The sequence below is a fragment of the Carcharodon carcharias genome, chromosome 2, assembly GCF_017639515.1.
Source record: "Carcharodon carcharias isolate sCarCar2 chromosome 2, sCarCar2.pri, whole genome shotgun sequence".
NCBI lineage: Eukaryota > Metazoa > Chordata > Chondrichthyes > Lamniformes > Lamnidae > Carcharodon > Carcharodon carcharias.
The window spans coordinates 214,081,525-214,103,088 of NC_054468.1; the positions used below are offsets into that span (position 1 = coordinate 214,081,525).

At 41.3% G+C, this 21,564-nt stretch overlaps 1 protein-coding gene across 3 annotated transcripts in view; it reads left to right on the plus strand.

Annotated features, from left to right (window-relative positions):
* LOC121293120 (alpha-actinin-2) overlaps nucleotides 1-21,564 on the plus strand; it is a 110,379-nt gene that overhangs the window by 82,346 nt on the left and 6,469 nt on the right. For all 3 annotated transcript variants that reach the window (XM_041215818.1, XM_041215809.1, XM_041215829.1), the window contains exons 13-18: nucleotides 9,631-9,739; nucleotides 14,176-14,316; nucleotides 15,836-16,018; nucleotides 16,953-17,087; nucleotides 18,449-18,628; nucleotides 19,447-19,593. In XM_041215818.1, coding sequence (XP_041071752.1) covers nucleotides 9,631-9,739; nucleotides 14,176-14,316; nucleotides 15,836-16,018; nucleotides 16,953-17,087; nucleotides 18,449-18,628; nucleotides 19,447-19,593 — 895 coding nt within the window. The remainder of the gene's footprint in view (nucleotides 1-9,630; nucleotides 9,740-14,175; nucleotides 14,317-15,835; nucleotides 16,019-16,952; nucleotides 17,088-18,448; nucleotides 18,629-19,446; nucleotides 19,594-21,564) is intronic.

Here is a 21,564-nt window from a genome sequence, read left to right on the forward strand (position 1 = left end):
ACACATATGTTAAACAGGGCAGGGGGTGGGGGGGGGGACCAAAATGTGTTTTCTCCTAAACATTTTTAGAGGATAACTAACTTTTTTAAAAAAAAAAAATGTATTTGAAAAGATATTTGGGAGGGAGGGTGAACAGCCCCTGCTTGACATGCTTTGTTCTGTTTGCCAAAGACTCTGTCATTACAATAGTTCCCCCTTTAGAAATAGCCATCAAGGAAACAGAGAAAAATGCAAATTAGCACCATGTTTTGAGGTAAATGGCACAAGTTTATTTCCTTTAGCAAGTTTGAATAATCTTACTGAGACCATAGCTTAACTTTTGTGGTCTTTTGAGGCCAGAGGTAGGGTAGTAAATGAGCTGAAATTTATAATGAAAAGAATGCTTTGATCTTAGACAAATTGCTCTAGTGGTTGAATGTGCAGTGCAGGCCAACATCAGCTATTGTCCTCAAACGATCTTTAAATTCCTTCATGCTAAATAGCAAGCTGCATCTCTCATGTCACTTGCAGTGGATTTATTGTTCTACAAAACCAGCATCTGCCTAATAACAGAATATTGTCATCCGCCTTGGCAGGGTGAATTGAAAATCAATTTCTTGCCTCTGAATTTGGTGTAGTCAAAGGACATGCAGAGTCACGGACATGAAACAGGTTACATGCCTTATCTAAATCGGAACGTTAGGAAAACTGAAGTCACAAGCTCTGTTCCCTAGTCCATCCCTCTCCTTAGCAATTATACGGGACTGAACCAGACTGTTCACCACCTTGATATCATATTTGACCCTGAGATGTGTTTTCACATATCACCATGACTGCCTATTTCCATCTCTGTAACATTGCCCAACTCTGTCCTTGCCTCAGCTCATCCGCTGCTGACATCCTCATCCATGCCTTTTGTTACCTCTAGACTTCACTTTCCCAATGCAATCCTGGCCAGGTTCCCACATTCTACCCTCCATAAATTTATGATTGTCCAAAACACTGCTGCCCATGTCCTAATTTGCACTAAGTTCCATTCAGCCATCACCCCTATGCTTGCTGATCTACATTGGCCCATGGTTAAGCAATGCCTCAGTTTTAAAGTTCAAAGCGTTGTTTTCAAATCCCTTCATAGTCTTGGCCCTCCGTATGTCTGCAAGTCCTACAACCCTCCAAGGTACTTGCACTCCTCCAATCCTAGTTCCCTTGGCTCTCTTTACAAACATACAAAATAGGAGCAGGAGGAGGCCATTTGGCCCCTTGAGCTTGCTCTACCATTCAATAAGATCATGGCTGATCTGTTTGTATTTCAAGTTCTATGGTCCCATCTACCCCGATAACCTTTGGTTCCCTTGCCTAACAAGAATCTATCTAACTCTGCCTTAAACATATTCAGTGACCCCACTTCCACCGTCTTCTGGGGCAGAGAGTTCCAAACCCTCATCTCTGTCCTATAAGGTCGACCCCTAATTTTAAAACAGTGTCCCCTAGGTCTGGGCTCACCCACAAGAGGAAACATCCTTTCCACGTCCACCTTGTCAAGACCATTCAGGACCTTATGGGCAAGATTTTGGGTCATCTGCCGGGCGCAGTGGTGGGCCCAGGAGCGGCCAGGAAATGGGCCACCGACCGCGATTAGCCCCTGACCGCAATTTCACACTGGCTGGCCAATTAACGGCCAGCCAGCATGAAACACGCACTGAAAGGCCAAGTGTTGCTGGGGTGAGGGAGGGAGGGAGGAGGGTGAGCGCTGAAGTCAGCGCAGGCACAGGGGAGTGCAGAAGGAAAGCTCCCTGAAGACAGAGAGCTGCCTCAGGGAGCTAAGAATTTTAAATCCAAAAATAAACGTTATGAAATTCCGAAAAATGTTTCCACCCATAAGAATCACTCACCTAAACATATTGATGATTAAAAATTCTGCCCAAACATTTTAATTTTTTTAAGTTGATATCGGAAACTCATCCTGCCCTTGGATGAGGTTTCCTCAAAAATCCAAAGGCCGCCTGGCCAATTCACCCGCCCGCCTGCCAACCGTAATGTTGGGCAGGCAGTATAAAGTCCAGGTCAATTACTACATTAATGGCTTTAATAGGCCTCTTAATTGCCAACTCTTGGTGCACCTGCCAACCGAAATATCGTGCGAGTATGCAATGATGTCGGGACGCTTGCCCGAGGTCATTGTGTGCTATTTGACACCCGATCAGGTTGGGCACCTGTCCACCCATGGGACGTAAAATTCTGCCCTATATACTCTCACTCTTCTAAATTCCAGCAGAAACAAGCCCAGTCTGTCTAACCTATCCTCATAAGAAAACCCGCTCATTCTAGGTATCAATCTAGTAAACCTCCTCTGACCTGCCTCCAACACATTTATGTCCTTCCCTAAATAAGGAGACCAAAACTGCACACAGTATTCGAGATATAGTCTCACCAATGCCCTGTATAACTGAAGCATAAAATCATTACTTTTATAAAAACAAAAACAGAATTACCTGGAAAAACTCAGCAGGTCTGGCAGCATCGGCGGAGAAGAAAAGAGTTGACGTTTCGAGTCCTCATGACCCTTCGACAGAACTTGAGTTCGAGTCCAAGAAAGAGTTGAAATATAAGCTGGTTTAAGGTGTGTGTATGGGGGGCGGAGAGAGAGAGAGAGAGAGAGGTGGAGTGGGGGTGTGGTTGTAGGGACAAACAAGCAGTGATAGAAGCAGATCATCAAAAGATGTCAACAACAATAATACAAAAGAACACATAGGTGTTAAAGTTAAAGGTTGGTGATATTATCTAAACGAATGTGCTAATTAAGAATGGATGGTAGGGTACTCAAGGTATAGCTCTAGTGGGGGTGGGGAGAGCATAAAAGATGTAAAAAATAAATAAATAAATAATTTTTTTTCTTTTTCTCTTTTTATAATGGAAATAGGTGGGAAAAGGAAAATCTATATAATTTATTGGAAAAAAAGAAAAGGAAGGGGGAAACAGAAAGGGGGTGGGGATGGGGGAGGGAGCTCACGACCTAAAGTTGTTGAATTCAATATTCAGTCTGGACGGCTGTAAAGTGCCTAGTCAGAAGATGAGGTGTTGTTCCTCCAGTTTGCGTTGGGCTTCACTGGAACAATGCAGCAAGCCGAGGACAGACATGTGGGCAAGAGAGCAGGGTGGAGTGTTAAAATGGCAAGCTACAGGGAGGTTTGGGTCATTCTTGCGGACAGACCGCAGGTGTTCTGCAAAGCGGTCGCCCAGTTTATGTTTGGTCTCTCCAATGTAGAGGAGACCACATTGGGAGCAACGAATGCAGTAGACTAAGTTGGGAGAAATGCAAGTGAAATGCTGCTTCACTTGAAAGGAGTGTTTGGGTCCTTGGACGGTGAGGAGAGAGGAAGTGAAGGGGCAGGTATTGCATCTTTTGCGTGGGCATGGGGTGGTGCCATAGGAGGGGGTTGAGGAGTAGGAGGTGATGGAGGAGTGGACCAGGGTGTCCTATGTGTTCTTTTGTATTATTGTTGTTGACATCTTTTGATGATCTGCTTCTATCAAACTGCTTGTTTGTCCCTACAACCACATCCCCACTCCACCTCTCTCTCTCTCTCTCTCTCTCCGCCCCCCCACACACACACCTTAAACCAGCTTATATTTCAACTCTTTCTTGGACTCGAACTCAAGTTCTGTCGAAGGGTCATGAGGACTCGAAACGTCAACTCTTTTCTTCTCCGCCGATGCTGCCAGACCTGCTGAGTTTTTCCAGGTAATTCTGTTTTTGTTTTTGTTTTGGATTTCCAGCATCCGCAGTTTTTTTGTTTTTATCATTACTTTTATGTTCAATCCCTCTTGTAATATAGGATAGCATTCCATTAGTCTTCTTGATTACATGCTGCACCTGCATACTAGCTTTGTGACTGGTGCACGAGACCACCTAGATCTCTCTTCAACTCAGGATTCTGCAGTCATTCTCCTTTTATGTAATACTCTGCTTTTTTTATTCTTCCTGCCAAAGCGAACAACTTCACGTTTTCCCACATTGTACTCCATCTGCCAGATTTTTGCCCACTCTCAACTTATCTATATCCATCTGCAAACTCCTTGTGTCTTCTTCACCATATACTTTCCTATCTTTGTGTCTGCATCTGCAAATTTAGCTATCATGTCTTCACTCCCCTCATCTAAGTCATTGATGTAAATTGTAAAAAGTTGAGGCCCCAGCACAGACCCCTGTGGGACTCCACTAGCCAGATCCTGCCAATCAGACAAAGACCCATTTATGCATACTCTGTTTTCTGCTGGGCAGACAGTCTCTGTCCAGGCTAATATGTTACCCCCTACTCCATGAGCTTTTATTTACAGCAACATCCTTTGATGTGGCACCTTATCAAATGCCTTCTGGAAATCCAGCACGTCTACCGGCTCCCTTTATCCAAAGTGCATGTTACTCCTTCAAAAAACTCCAATAAATTGATTAAACATGATTTCCCTTTCACAAAACCATGCCGACTCTTCCCGATTACCTGCTTTCCTAAGGACCCAGCTATAACCTCTTTAATGATCAACTGTAACACCCCTATAATAGATTTCAAGCTAACTGGCCTATAGTTTCCTGTTTTCTGCTTCCCTCATTTTTTGAATAGAGGGGGTTATATTTGCTTCTTTCCAATCTGATGGAACCTTTCCAGAATCTAGGGAATTTTGGAAGATTAACACCAACGCATCAACTACCTCATTAGCCACCTCTTTTAAGACCTTAGGATGAAGTCCATCAAGACCTGGAGACTTGTCAGATGCAACTCCATCAGTTTGCTCAGTACTACTTTCCTAGTGATTGCAATTTCACCAAGTTCCTCTCTCCCTTCCACCTCCTGATTTACAGCTATTACTGGAATGTTTTTTGTATCCTCTGCAGTGGAAGACAGAGCAAAATATTTGTCCAGTTCATCTGCCATTTCCTTATTATCTACCATTAACTCCTTATTGTCACTCTCTAGAGGACCAACACTCACTTTATGTACTCGTTTCCTGTTTAAATACCTATAGAAACTCTTACTATCTGGTTTTACATTTCTAGCTAGCTTCCTCTCATACTCTAATTTCTTACTCCTGGTTGACATTTTAGTCATTCTGTGCTGTTCTTTATATTCTGACCAATCATCTGACCTCCCACTCATCTTTGCAGTTATATGTTTTTTTCCTTAAGTTTGGTGATTTCCCTAACTTCTTTATAGTGGGTCCTCCCTTTAGAATGTTTCTTTATAGTAGGAATATACTTATTCTGAGTATTCTGAACTATCCCCTTAGATGTCAGACACTGCTTCTTATTGATCCATCCCCTAGCCTAATATTCCAGTTAATTTCAGCCAGCTCAGCTTTCATGCCCACATAGTTGCCCTTATTTAAGTTTAAAATACTAGTCTTGGACCCACTCTTTTCCTTTTTATACTGGATGTAAAATTCAATCATTATGGTCACAGCTACCTCGAGGTGCCTTCACTCTGAGGTCATTAAGTAATCTAATCTATTCTCTGGTTGGTTCCAGAATGTGCTGCTCTAAGAAACTATCTCAAAAGCATCCCATGAACTCCTCATCCAGACTATTACTGCCAATCTGATTTTTCCAGTTTATATGTAGATTAAAGTCACCCATGATTATGCCATCCCTTTATCACAAGCACCCAATATTTCTTCTAGCATACTTTATCCTACATTGTGGTTACTGTTAGGGGTCCTGTAGACCACTCCTACTGACTTCTTTCCCCTACTATACCTCATCTCCACCCAAAATAATTCTACACCACTAAACCCTCGACATCGAACCCTCCCCTCCCACTGCAAGTTCCCTTCCGGTCCTGAGCAGATGTCCTGAACCCTGGCAACAGGAAAGCAACACAGCCAGCCTGACTCTTGCTCTTTGCTGCAGAGAACAGTGTCAATTTCCCTCACTATACTGTTCCCTACTACCACTACACTCTTTTTTGCTCCCCCTACTTGAATGGCATCCTGTGCCACGGTGCCATGGTCAGTTTGCTCATCCACCCTGCAGCCCCCACTCTCATCAAAACAAGCTGAGAGAGCCTCAAACCTGTTGGACAATTGTAGAGGCTCACACTCCTGCACTTCTGCCCTCTGGGTCCCCTTACCTGCCTCACTCGCAGTCACACCCTCCTGTCCCTGACCACCGACCAAATCAGAAGAACCTATCCTAGGTGGTATGACTATCTCCTGGCATCCAGGTAATTTCCCCCCTCCCTGATATGTCGCAGAGTCTGCAGCTCAGACTCCAGCTCAATGACACTGAATCGAGGTTCCTTGAGCCACAAACACTTACTGCAGAATGTGTTTGCCCTGGATCATAATGTGGAGAATTTTTGCCCCGTCGTGCGGGCTGGGTGGGAGCGGGTGGGCGTGCAGCCGATCACCGCCCGTAGTCGGCTGCATGCCGCCATTTTATTAGGGTGGGCCAATTAAGGCCCACCCAGTATGATGCGCACCCGGAAACACTCAGCGCTCCCAACGCGGGTGGGAGGAGAAGGGGGATTTGCACGCATGCACGGAGTTGCCTCGGAGATTATTTTCATTATGAAAACTTGAAAAAAATATAGAAAAAATTATTCAGACATGTCCCCTCATGTGACAATGTCACATGAGCTGGGACATGTCAATGAATTTTAATTAAAAATTTTATTTGATTTATAAACCCTGCATGAAACCTCATCCTGCCCGTGGATGAGGTTTCATGGGAAATGTGAAGGCCGCCTGGGCTCTTCGCTTGCCTGCCAACGTTAAGGTTGGACAAGCAGCCCAAACAATTAGTTTTATTAGTTAAATGGCCTTAATAGGCCTTTGACAATTCGGCAGGCATGCGCAGCCGCTGAACTGAAGATCAGAATGATGCATGGTGACATCAGGACGCATGCCCGACGTCACCGCGCGTCGTTTTACGCGTCGGCGAGTGGAACCCGCCCTTGCACGCTGACCAGAAGATTCAGTCCTATGTTATCCAGGAGCTCCCACATGCTGCAATCCTGACGCATCACTTGTCCTGCCATTCTTAATGTGTTTTAAATAATTACTTAATAACATCATTCATTTATGTTGCTTTTTTATATTTTTTATTATCTTTACCGCCAATTTATAAGCTATTTTAAACCTTGGGCATAGAATAGATCTTAACCATTCAGCAGATACTCACCAAACAGTTAGCTTCTTTCCCTGTAGTAGAGCAAGAACCAATTCCTACAGGGTGAGAAAGATAGGTAAAGGAAACAAACCTCACCTTTCCCCAACTTCCCCACTCACCAAACTCCAAGACTGCACTCAGTTTCCCCAGCTGCACTCTGTTTGCCTTAGCTGCACTAAAGAGGCCTGTATTTATAGCCAACTGAACTGCGGCTAGGGTAACCAGATTCAGCCAGTTAACTAATTAATGACTATTTTAAGAGCAAACTTTAAGAACAAAATTAACACTTTACCACTCACCAAACTCCAAGTCTGCACTCAGTTTCCTCAGCTGTACTCCGTTTGACCTGTTTTACTCCACCAACAGCAGCTGTGCCTTCATAAGTGTAGGCCCTAAGCTCTGGAATTCCCTCCCTCATCCCCTCTACCTCTGTAACTCCCTTTCCTCCTGTAAGGCATTCCTTAAAACCTTCATCTTTGACCAAACTTTTGGCCATCTGCCCTATATCTTGTTATGTAGCTCGGTATCACATTTTGTTTGATGGGACAGTAGCATAATGGTAATGTTACTGAGCTAGTAACCCAAACACACGTTCGAATCCTACCATGGCAGCTGGGAGATTTTAATTTAATATTTTTTCTATTTACTCGTCCCCAGGATGTGAGCATTGCTGGCTAGGCTAGCACTTATTGCCCATCCCTAATTACTCTTGAGAGTGTGATGGTAAGCCACCTCCTTGAACCACTGCAGTCAAGTGGTATAACGCAGCAGTTCAAGAAGTCGGCTCACCATCGCCCTCTCAAGGCAATTAGAGATGGGTAATAAATGCTGGCCTAACCAGCAGCCCCCAGATCCCATGAATGAATACATTTTAAAAACTGGGGGAAAAAATTATACTCTTGTTAATGATGATCATGAACCCAGTGGGTTGTTGTAAAATCTCATCTGGTTCACGAATGCCCTTTAGGAAAGGAAATCTGCCATCCTTCCTTGTTCTACCTAACACATGACTCCTGGCCCACAGTAATGTGATTGACTCTTAAATGGCCTCTGAAATGACCTAGAAAGCCATTCAGTTGTAGGGAGCTCACCACCACCTGGATAAGGGCAATTAAAGATGGGCAATAAATACAGGCCTTGCCAACAACGCTGACATTCCAAAAATAACCAGATCTCACTGTGTGTGGGAGAACACCATCAAGAATCTTGAAACTATATAAAATGATAAAAGTCCTGGAATTCACTCCATATTTGTACATTCCTACACCACAGAGACTGCAGTGATTCATGAAGGCAGCTCATTACCACTTTTTTGAGGGAAATTAGGAATGGGCAATAAACGCTAGCCTCGCCAGCGAAGGTTCCAATGAGATTTAAATGCTTTGACCACTTGACAGTTCCAATCAGTTTATCCACCTTTTACGTATATTCATGTCTACTTTTAACAATCCCATAGGGCACTTAAATTACCCCAAAGGACACTTTACCTCTCCCAAAGAGCACCTTACCTCTCCCATAGGTGTTCCTGGACCTAACCAGAAGGGTACTATACCTTTCCAAAGAATTCCAGCAGCTTTAGACCTTTGCCTGAAAAGTCTAAAGCCCTCAAGTCGTATTTTGGACATCCCAGTTGTGAAAATTGGATTTGTTTGAAGGCAGTGGGTCAAGAAGGCAGTTCCCCCACCACCTTCTCACGGGAAATTAGGGATAGGCAATAAATGCTGGCTTAGCCAGTGACGCCCATGTCCCGTGAACGAATAAAAAAAAAAACGGACTTTTACATATGCAGCTGTCCCGTGAACCACATATTTGCAAACTACAACCCATCCCCTTTCCCCCTGCTGCCCCAGCGAAAATGGCAGGTTTGGGGGAGGGACTTCCAGAATTGTGAGTCTGGCACCAGTTTGACTAAGCCAGAGGCTCGCTCCATCTTTACGAAAATTCAAGTCTAAGTCTTAATGTGATATCAGTGTAGAGTTTTGGGATTTTTGTGCTCATCATCTTTATTACAGGCAATTGAGACAAAAGCACTTATAGCCATGATCTAATTAAATGGTGGAGCAAACTTTGGGGCTGAATAGCCTACAACAGATCTTATGTTCTTCCTGACATTACAGCCAGCATCAGGGTTTTTCTCTGGGGAATCAAAGATGAAAATTCACACTTTTTGACTATGATGCTACACTCCTGAGGGTCCAAGATCCTCTTTTATTTCAGATTTTTGTTGACCTTGAGATCAATGTGGGATTTCTTTTGAGCAGAGTATGTTTAAAATTGTTGCGGGACCAAAAATGATAGAAGCTAATAGCTTAAGTGACCATTAAGTAGTAAATGGGAGTTGGCATTAAATTTACTACTATAAATATTTAGCTGTAACAGTACAATCTTGAACATGACAGTAGATTGAAAGCTAGTTGCATTGTTAGAAGTTCATTAATCCTAAAAATGAGGAATAACAATTCAACAATTTTGTTGACTTTTTTTTAAAGTGAGTTGGATTATCACAATGCTGTTGAAGTAAATGCAAGATGCCAGAAAATCTGTGATCAGTGGGACAATTTTGGGACTCTCACACAGAAACGGAGGGAGGCTTTAGAGGTGAGCTATATTTGAACAATACCTCAGTGAATAAAGGAAAGTTCTGAATAGCCTGTCTAATCATTTTCTATATATCAGGACAGGATTAACACTTGTACTTGAAATGTATTTGATGCAGATGGTTTTATATCTGCAAACTAATTGCACCACTTCTACATCATAAAATTAATTTTCTGAATTCATACGGCCGATATTAATGGTTAAAGAATCACCAGGCTGGAGGCATGTGCTGTTATAGAACCTCCTTGTTCAGCATGGCACAATTTAATCCAGAATTGATGTAAATTCTAAACACTGCCATTGTTGTTTTGTGCCAAGATGCATAGCGGCAGTTTATAGTCACAGCCGTTTGGATGCTGTGAAGATATGGGGTCAACTTCGACTAGGAAGGAGATGCAAAAAGACTGATATCCTACCCCTCAGTATGCTGAAGTCAATGGAATGGAATTTCGGATGGGAAGTGCCTCTGGAAGCAGATGCAATTCTACCTATTTTGCATCCCCAATTTCATTCCCATAGTCTTATCATTCCACGATATGGCTCTCTATCAGCAAAAAAAAACCATGATCTGTAGGTGACAATACACATTAGTTCAGGAGTTTTAAGGACAATATTGATGACGTGAAAATTTCTAAGTAAACAGTATTTCATTAGAACTATTTCATGGATTTCTGTAAGAATGTGGTTGTAATTGTGTGTGTCACTGTGCCAATGCCAGGTATTGTTCCAAGTGTGTAATATTGTATTTTCCTTTTTCCCTCTTTTTCTTCATCCTTCCCCAATCCTAAATGCATTAATTCCTTAATGGGTGACTTATGTTCCAAAGGCACTGAACGTTTTCTGGTGCCACATCTAATCTAAATCATTATAATGGACTATCCCCAATGATGAGTACCAGCAGGTTATTGAACAGTGTTTGCATTCCAGGGTGGTTGTTCATATGCAATTCCAGCAGGGAGCATAAATCCTTACATTTCCTTTCTACTTCCTAACCATGGGCCACTGAAACCAATTGAATTGTGCTCTAGTGAGGGCCCAACTGAGATCAGGTAGCTGAGCACAAACTGGAGAAGGATCTGGGATCTTCCTGGTCCAGCTACTCACTGGATAATTACACTAATCTATCAGAGAAGTTTTATGTGTTCTTTTAATGTCCTTGATCCAGTATAAAGAGAAACAATTTGAAAGTGTTACCTTGTCTGCGTAACATGATGAGTTTCATCAGATTGCAATTAATTTCCTTGTTGGACACTCGGTTCCTTTAGGCATTCGACAAACACAGAGAATTCATGTCTCCCATTTACACATAGGTTAAATAATGATGTCACTTCTGCAAAAATAATCACTTTGAGGGGCTTTTATTATCCCAGTGGAAGGGTGTATTTGAAGTAAGGGGGGATCTTGGTGTTAGGAATTCTGGGATGCATGCAGCCACTGAAGTTGGTATTAATATCTCTGCATTTGGCCAAGTTCAGCACTCAGTGGCTCTGTTACAGAAATAAAGCTGTACCTCTAGCTTTATTTACATGTGACTCACCAAATATGTTAGGTTCTTGTGAAATGTAGCCTTTTGATTTTGCAGAATCAAGGATGTGCAAAAATTACTGTAGTTAGTTTTAAATACTGTGTCTTATTCTACTTGGTTAATTTCCTTATTGCAATGACTTGTTTCACACTTTGGCATGAGTGACTATGACAGAAAAGTAGGAAGGAAATGGCCTTGGAATAGCTGTTCAAATTTAAGGAGCTATTTTACAAGCCTTAATTCAGTAATTCATAAATCTCTGGTTCCCAAAGTTGAACAAGTTTTTCATATACTGAGAGTACGACAAAGAGTGACCTTAATGTTTTATGGAGGGTGTTATGACAAATGCAGTTGGTAAAGCGGAGTTATTTAAAAATCCAGGGGGAAACTTTAAACAACTGCCATGACCTATAATTTCAAGTGTTATCTTTGAGATGCGATTCTAAATTCAGGAATCAGCCACCAGTTCTCGAGGTTTTACATTAAACTAAATGAAACATTTTATTAATTTACACAGGTTAAAATATGTACATATGGCTACAAATTACTACCATCATAACTTGTAACAAATTCTCAAACTAATCTCCATTAAGGCAACAGCAACCCATAGACTTAACCAGACACCAGGCAAAGCATTTTCACCTTAAGATTTCAAAATGAGGTTCTTTTCACATTGGTTCCTGTGGAGCCAGTTGGAGGCTTACAGTTGCCTTTTGATTTCACATTGCCTGTGCTCTGCACACCCAAAACTGCTAAAGTTATACCTACTACCACTGATTGAATGTTAATTCTCATTATTTCAACAAGCTCTGAGCTAAACCTCTCTAACAATAAAACCCCTTTCATAGTACTAATTTTATTAGTAATATAAACATATGGCTTGATATCTGCTTGATAGGTATCATTTTCACCCCACTTCTTGAATGCTCTATTCAAAAAATGCAAAATGCACACAATCTCTCTTCCACATCAAAATTAGTACACGTCAAAGCACCCAGACTAGCTGGTTTTAATCCAATTGAGACACACCCACAGACTAAACTTCTAATTTAAAAGGAAAATATTTTCCAATAATATTATTTACATTAATAGCTTCATGTCAAGGGGCTATATTAGAGGTTGTTAGATCATCCAAAGTAAAAGAAAAACAAGTGCTGACAGAAATTTCAAAAGCAGATTAAAATAGGTTTGTTGGGAAATAGAGATAGTTTAAGTAAGTTATATTTGTAATTGTGGGTGTTAAGAATAAGATAAAGTTTAAGTTTGATTTATATTTCTGTACTTGTGTGTTAAGAAAAGGTCAAATTGAGTTTTAATTTCCTTTTAAAAGGTACCCGCATTTCTAATGAGTTTTACAACTCCTAAAGCTGTTAAGTAAACATGAGTAGAAAAAAAAACTCTGCTGTTGCCTAGCAACAGGGGTCCTGAGAAACAGGACCCACCCACAAACACACAGAAAAACTAAAGAAACAGCAGTTTTGAGTTCAGTTGGAAGAAGGTGCCTGGACAGGCAGGACATGTAAAGGGACAAAGGTTCCAAGCTAAAGAAGAAAGCCCCCAAATCTAGGGGAGTGGAATAGGAGAAAGTCCTAAGAAGACCTTCTAGTCAAAGGAAGGACAGAAACCCAGAAAAGGTCCTTTTAATTCAAGTTAAGAGTGAGTTGCAGAGAAAGGCTTCAAGTTTAAAGAGATAAATGCTTGGGAAAAGTCAGAAAGCCTAAATAGATAACTGAAGGCCTGTGACTCTTTGCAATGGGCAGTGGTGTACTGTCAACAGCTGAGTCAGAGAGAGAGAGTGCATGGAGCAAAGCTTGAATGCATTTGGTGACCCAGGGGAGAGGAACATTGGAAGGTCAATTCGAAACCCTGGAGGTGAACCCTTGTAGAAGGCATCTGAGGGAAAGCGCTGGTTTGGGAGAAGATTCCAAGGCAAGTTCTTGGAAGATGGAGATCAGAAACCCTTGTTTGAAAGAACAGATTGCAGTGAGACCGGTTGGCTCACGGTGTGACAAGGTGGAGGGAGTTGATGAGAGATCCGTAGTATCTGGTTGAGGTGGCATCTGTCACTTGGTTTCAGAGTGTGGTGTGTTTGACCACAAGTGACATTAGTTTACATGGACTGGGTACTTAATGTGGACATTAGAGCAAAAGATAGCTTTTGTAACTTGTGTTACCCTTACAAATCTGTATACATCTGTAAAGGTATAGTTGTGGGTGAGTGGGTATTGTAATATAGTTCATCTTTTCTTGTTAAATAAATATTTTATTCTTTTGTTAAAAGTTCATTAGCTGACTCCCGTGACTGGTCAGTAGCCACTCTCCATGTATCTAAACAAACAAATTAAAAGTTAGGATCTATTAAGCCGGGTTCCACCCTGTGATCAGGCTTGTCCGGTGGTAACATCAGCTGGGATCATAACAGGTTCTACACACAACAGTGGGACGTAAATAACAATGTCATTAGCTTTAATAATTTGAATGCCCCCATATGAAGTGAGCATTATGTGCCATAATACTGTTTTTTTCTTCAAAAAAAAGTGTACATTATTATCCCAGTGAAAAAACATACACTACAATTCCCATTTTCTCTCACATTTGTTGCAACCTTGCAAGCCACATATCTGTTAGCTAAGTGAGCAAGATCACTATCAAAACTAATCTCAGCCTCATCCATTAGGTTGTGTGCAACACTCTATTTCTCCCTTCCTGCGCCCTACCAGTATCAAGACCTGAAACTTAGTTGTGCAAAGGTAAGCTGCTCCGTGGAGCTCCAGCACAGTGCCACTAATGTCGTCAGTCCATGGTTTGTTATAAAAAGTATACCTCCACAGCTAATGATTCCTAAACTTCACAACCCTCTCACAACATTGAAGGAATTCCTCCTTGTTTTTCCAATTGATTAAACTTTCAGAGAGCCGAGAAATTACGGGAAACCGTCGATCAGCTCTTACTGGAGTTTGCTAAAAGGGCTGCTCCCTTTAACAACTGGATGGAAGGAGCAATGGAAGATCTACAAGACATGTTTATTGTTCACAGTATTGAAGAAATTCAGGTACAGTACGTTTGCTTCAAAAAGTTAGTGGGTATCAATGGTGTATGTAAATAATACTGGTATTGCTAAGATGTGACAATCCATTCTAATTGCATGACTTTATTTTGTCATATAGGCTGAGATTTTGCCAGCCCTTTGGTGACATGTTGGGAGGTGGGAAAGCTAGCAAAATGGCAGGCTACCTGTTGGGAACCCAATTGAGTCACTTAAGTGGCCAAATGCCTGCCTCCATGACCATTTTGCCCATGTCATGGGGGCCCGCTGCCATCCATGAAGACCATCAGTGAAACCTGGCGGGCTCGGGGGGAAGCTAGTCCTCCTTTTTGAACACCATGGCCCACCAAAGGGCCCCATAGCGACATGGCCACTCCACCCCTGTGGCAATAGTATAACAATGACCACTCCCCAGCCCCCCACACTGATCACCAGGCCCAGTGTCCCCCAACCCCTCTTACTGTTATTGTGCTGAACATACATCCAGCAATGGAAGAAGCTGGAGTCAATCTGTCTTCAACATCGGTTTATTCACCAAACCCTGTAGGACAGAGGTGTAGACTGTTTTTCCCTTCGGCACAGTTTTTTTCCCCCTACATCAGCTGCTCTTAATCGTAACGAGGGCATGTAATCAATCATCACAGCATTTGCAACATTAACAGTTATCTTTCTACAAAGGCACTAGCCATTGAGGCGCCCTCTCCTTGCAGCTACAGCCTCAGTGGCACTGCTGAGCTGTTGGGCCCTCTGATTGGTCCGTCCACTCTGGGAGGCAGAAAGCCTTCTTTGATTGGGGCAGAAATCACTTACTTGACCACCAGCAGAAATACGCTTCCCCAAGTCCCACCGCTGGCTGAAGCGGGGTCACCCCCTACTTTTGGCTTCAGCATGAGCGTTCAGTTATCTGCACAAAATCCAGCCCATGGAATTACTGACTCCGCACTGGAGCTTACAAATACAGGTTCACATCGATGCTAAATTAACTTTGTATTATATCCCGTGTAATGAAATGGTTTTAAAAATCCACAGCGTTTTTGAAACCATTTCGTCTTCTTTTAAAGTAAAATATTTAATATTAAACTTGCCCGGCCTCTTAGAGTTTGCTTTCTGAGGTTGTTTCTGGGTTTTGAAGCAAATCTTTGAAGGAATAATCAAAACAGACAAGATATCTAGCATCGGTGTTCCAGTGAAATTAATTCAGTCATTTACATTTCCTTATTCTGACAATTGCAAGGATCACTAATGGCCAACCCATTATTCACAGTGTGCCAATATTGGAATATTTGTGCATGTATTTTTCTTGCCTTTAGCTGTAAAATTGCGGTAATATTTATCCATGATGAATCTGTTACCTTTTTTTTAAAAAACCCACTTATTGGAAGCATACTAAAACAGAAGTAAATAAAGATCATTTTATTGTGATTGCATCTTTCAGGTTAGTGCAAATGATATTTTGTTATGTTTTTTTTTAAATTCCACATAAATGAAGTGTAACACTTTATTTGCCCCCTTTCTTGATCTTTAGAGTCTGATAACGGCCCATGAACAGTTTAAAGCCACCCTGCCGGAAGCAGACAGCGAGAGGCAGGCCATCCTGGGAATCCTTAATGAAGTGCAGAAGATTACTCAGACCTATAGCATCTCATCCATTGTGTCAAATCCCTATAGCATGATATCACATGAAGAGATCAGTGCCAAATGGGACAAGGTATCACCAGGCAAAATATTCTCACAAATGGATCAATCAGAAATGACTCGGATCTTAAATAAGAACAGAAAGTGCAGGAAATACAAAACATTTTCATTAAAATCTGAAAAGAGAGCAGAAATGTTAATATAAAAACAAAAAACAGCGAATGCTGCAAATCCAAAACAAAAACAGAAACATAAATACCTGGAAAAACTCAGCCGGTCTGGCATCATTGGCAGAGAAGAGCACAGTTGACTTTTCGAGTCCTCATGACCCTTCAACAGAACTTCAACAGAAGTTCTGTTGAAGGGTCATGAGGACTCGAAATGTCAATTGTGCTCTTCTCCGCCGATCCTGCCAGACCTGCTGAGTTTTTCCAGGTATTTCTGTTTCTGTTTTTGTTTTGAGAAATGTTAATATTTTAGTTGCAGAACCATTGCCAAAACATACTGCTGAGTGTTTTTCTTCTGATGAAAGTCCAGACCAATATTGATTTATTTTTTCTTTCTGGGTGCTGACAGATTTGCTATGTATTTCTGGCTTTATTTCAGATTTGCAACATTTTTCTCCCCGTTTAAATGTTTGTAAGGTCATGGTTCTTATTTGCCCTTAATACAGGGAATAATGTTTACATAGAGAATATCTGACTGCTCACTAGTTCTCTGCATATAATCTCTTACTCTGATAGAACACTAAAATTTGTGAGAATTGTTACTTTGATTTATCGTCACCATTACATTATTTGGTTGTTGATGGTGATTAAACCAACATTTAATTCATTTAGATTTAATACTGAAATCATTGATACAATGGATATGAATTCTTGGTGTTCTCTTTTGTCATCTTCAATGATAAAATAATATTTGAGAATGCAAATTGATGGCAATTTTAATGAATAGATTAATTCGTTCAATGTATTTTTGCATTAAAATCAAATTGTTTTTAACAACAGATGAAGCAACTGGTTCCTCAGAGAGATGGGACCCTGCAAGAGGAGCTTGTACGGCAACACTCTAATGAGCGTCTGCGTCGCCAGTTTGCCAGCCAGACAAATGTCATTGGACCTTGGATCCAGCGCAAGATGGAGGTAAGATAGGAACTCTAGCCAGCTCTTAAAATTCAATGACGTACTAAACGTGATTATTCTGCTTTAAAGTATGTATCATGTTCAACAACAGCAGCTTGCGTTTATGAAGCACCTGAAGTATGGAAAAGCATCCCAAGTGCAAAGAAATAATTCAACGCCAAACCAAGGAATGAGCTGTTCTGAGGAGTTATGAGAAGCATAGCCAGAGCTTCATTAAAAACAGAAAATGCTGGAAAAACTCAACAGGTCTGGCAGCATCTGTGGAAAGAGAAACAGAGTTGACGTTTTGAGTCCGTATGACTCTTCTTCAGAGCTCTGACTCTTCTTCAACCATTTTCTGTTTTTATTTAAGATTTCCAGCATCCACAGTATTTTGCTTTTATTTTATAGTGAGAGCTTACCCACCCTTGAAAAGATCTGCTGGCTCTGTGCATTCCAGTAAAATAGTTTAAAAATATTCTCAATGTCAAATTCTTGCTTGCTCATCTGATGCCAGTTGTCTGTTAACCTTTCTGCTCCAACATTGACTGCCACTCCCTTCCTGAATTCTTTTTCCTTACTGTTTCCCTCAGTTTCTTCAAAAACCCCATGAAAACCCAACTCTCGGTCTGTGCTTTTCATTGAATGCTATAATTCTCTTTTTCTAATCATGTCCTTTGTTCTCCCCATTCTGCTTGACCTTTTCCTTCTTTCTGTCAAGCACATAAAGGCATCCTTCTGTAAAAGTGCACATTGTTATTTTTGTAGGACAGTAACAAGTTCGCAAGATGCAGACAAATGAAGAAGGCCACTTGGCCCAACTTAACTGAATGGATTAGTTAAAAATTAACCTAGCAATATAATAAAGCATTTTTCCCAAAATGATTGATGTGTTAAATGTTCAAACTGCTATCACTCCCAGATCCAGTGGATAGCTGGAAAATTTATAAAATTTTTGTGAAGAAAAGCATTACATTGAAACTACCATGGGAATCAATTGAGGTAGATAGATGCACATTTGCCAGTCAGTTGAGAATGGATTTCTTCATGAATGCACTTAAATCTCTGCTGCTATTTATACTGGAGTCAAGGCAGGGAATAATATGAGGCATCCAAGAATTTTCAAATTGTTCATTGAGATATGTCACCTGAGTGTTTTTGGGATCCTGCAATGACTCGCACCCATTCCATTATTTAATCATCAGGATTACCTTCCAAATGTATGTAGGCTGGGCTTACGTCTCTACGTTTAATGGTAGCTTGTACTTCAGTTAGGATGAAAATTAAAATAGCTCAAAGTTTAAAGAGAATCTACTCTGATTAAGTCTTGTATTGATCTTTGATGATTGAATATTATTGTAACTCTTAAAATTTAAACACAGGAAATAGCTCAAAGTTCTATTGAAATGAGTGGAACCCTGGAAGATCAAATGAACCAACTGAAGCAGTTAGAGGAGGTCATCATTAACTACAAACCCAATGTTGACAAATTGGAAGGAGATCATCAACTTATTCAAGAGGCCCTCATCTTTGACAACAAGCACACCAATTATACCATGGAGGTACTGGATGGATGTTATGGTGAAGGTTGTGCCTTTTTGTGTGGTTTTATTGTGAATGAATGAGCTATGAACAATGTATGCTATGTCTGAAGTGCTTCATGGGCCAGCCATTCCAGATTGTCCATTAAATCTTCCAGCCGCTGGGCAATATTTTGACACTAGCACAGGCCTGAATTTGCTAGCTCCAACTGTCCTGTCAACTGGAGTGAGATGAAGTGGAAGGACAGTAATGCTAAAATAAGGGGCAGACTCTTGACCCAATGGAACACAAGCTCTTAAGAACATGTAAACCAGTTTTTCCTGAAAATAGTTTTAGTGGGAGCTTTTTAATATTTTGCATAATGCTTGCTGGACTTGTTTTTTATTTTGGTGCTTGAGTGCAATCACCTATTAGAGAAATGTTAGTACCAATACTGTTTCAACATCAGGTCCCATATTTGTGAGGAGAATAAAGCGAATGTTAGATCTTCCCACCATTCTAATAGAAGTTGTAAACAAGCTTAAGAGCCAATTTGAACTCCATTCTCATTATTACTTGGGAAGTGTTCACTGTTGCGCTGTTGCCACAGGAGTGGAGTGGCCATTGCCACTAGGAGTCAACCTATTTCATGTTATAACAAAACACCCATTAAAGTTAATTTCATGTGACATGGTGCAAAATCTAATCTCAATATTCAAGAGTCTTGTATCACATAGACTTGTAACCTGAGAAAGTACTCCCAAGCGATTTGAGTCTGTATTCGACGAGGTTTATTTCTATCCCAGTGTGTTACTATGGCAATATCTTAGCTTGTTTCTTTGTTAACTGATTTTGGCAGCACATCCGGGTTGGCTGGGAGATGCTTCTTACTACAATTGCCAGGACTATCAATGAAATTGAGACCCAGATTCTAACCAAAGATGCGAAAGGAATCACCCAGCAACAAATGAATGAATTCCGGTCTTCGTTCAGCCACTTTGACAGGGTAAAGTGTTCCTTTTATCAAGTGTGATGTTTTTTAATATAAAGATGTTAAACATCTATTGGAAATAGCCATTTACATCTTATGGTGGCTTGTCTGTCTCTTTTGATCCCCCATGAAGCAATGTTTTTCCAGGATATCTTGTGGCTCTTCCACCAAAGTCACAGTGGGCAAGCAGGAGAATCGCAGTGGAAATTCACCCAGCATTGTGTTTGCCATAACCTTACTGAACAGTTCTGATGTTTTCAGACAGACAATGCATTTTATTACAAAAACAAAAACAGAATTACCTGGAAAAACTCAGCAGGTCTGGCAGCATCGGCGGAGAAGAAAAGAGTTGATGTTTCGAGTCCTCATGACCCTTCGACAGAACTTGAGTTCGAGTCCAAGAAAGAGTTGAAATATAAGCTGGTTTAAGGTGTGTGTGTGGGGGGCGGAGAGAGAGAGAGAGAGAGAGGTGGAGTGGGGGTGTGGTTGTAGGGACAAACAAGTAGTGATAGAAGCAGATCATCAAAAGATGTCAACAACAATAATACAAAAGAACACATAGGTGTTAAAGTTAAAATTGGTGATATTATCTAAACGAATGTGCTAATTAAGAATGGATGGTAGGGCACTCAAGGTATAGCTCTAGTGGGGGTGGGGAGAGCATAAAAGATGTAAAAAATAAATAAATAAATAAATATTTTTTTTTTCTTTTTCTCTTTTTATAATGGAAATAGGTGGGAAAAGGAAAATCTATATAATTTATTGGAAAAAAAGAAAAGGAAGGGGGAAACAGAAAGGGGGTGGGGATGGGGGAGGGAGCTCACGACCTAAAGTTGTTGAATTCAATATTCAGTCCGGATGGCTGTAAAGTGCCTAGTTGGAAGATGAGGTGTTGTTCCTCCAGTTTGCATTGGGCTTCACTGGAACAATGCAGCAAGCCGAGGACAGACATGTGGGCAAGAGAGCAGGGTGGAGTGTTAAAATGGCAAGCGACAGGGAGGTTTGGGTCATTCTTGCGGACAGACCGCAGGTGTTCTGCAAAGCGGTCGCCCAGTTTACGTTTGGTCTCTCCAATGTAGAGGAGACCACATTGGGAGCAACAAATGCAGTAGACTAAGTTGGGAGAAATGCAAGTGAAATGCTGCTTCACTTGAAAGGAGTGTTTGGGTCCTTGGACGGTGAGGAGAGAGGAAGTGATAAGATGCAATACCTGCACCTTCACTTCCTCTCTCCTCACCGTCCAAGGACCCAAACACTCCTTTCAAGTGAAGCAGCATTTCACTTGCATTTCTCCCAACTTAGTCTACTGCATTTGTTGCTCCCAATGTGGTCTCCTCTACATTGGAGAGACCAAACGTAAACTGGGCGACCGCTTTGCAGAACACCTGCGGTCTGTCCGCAAGAATGACCCAAACCTCCCTGTCGCTTGCCATTTTAACACTCCACCCTGCTCTCTTGTCCACATGTCTGTCCTCGGCTTGCTGCATTGTTCCAGTGAAGCCCAACGCAAACTGGAGGAACAACACCTCATCTTCCGACTAGGCACTTTACACCCATCCGGACTGAATATTGAATTCAACAACTTTAGGTCATGAGCTCCCTCCCCCATCCCCACCCCCTTTCTATTTCCCCCTTCCTTTTCTCTTTTTTTCCAATAAATTATATAGATTTTCCTTTTCCCACCTATTTCCATTATAAAAAGAGAAAAAGAAAAAAAATATTTATTTATTTATTTATTTATTTACATCTTTTATGCTCTCCCCACCCCCACTAGAGCTATACCTTGAGTGCCCTACCATCCATTCTTAATTAGCACATTCGTTTAGATAATATCACCAACTTTAACTTTAACACCTATGTGTTCTTTTGTATTATTGTTGTTGACATCTTTTGATGATCTGCTTCTATCACTGCTTGTTTGTTCCTACAACCACACCCCCATTCCAACTCTCTCTCTCTCTCTCCGCCCCCCCACACACACACCTT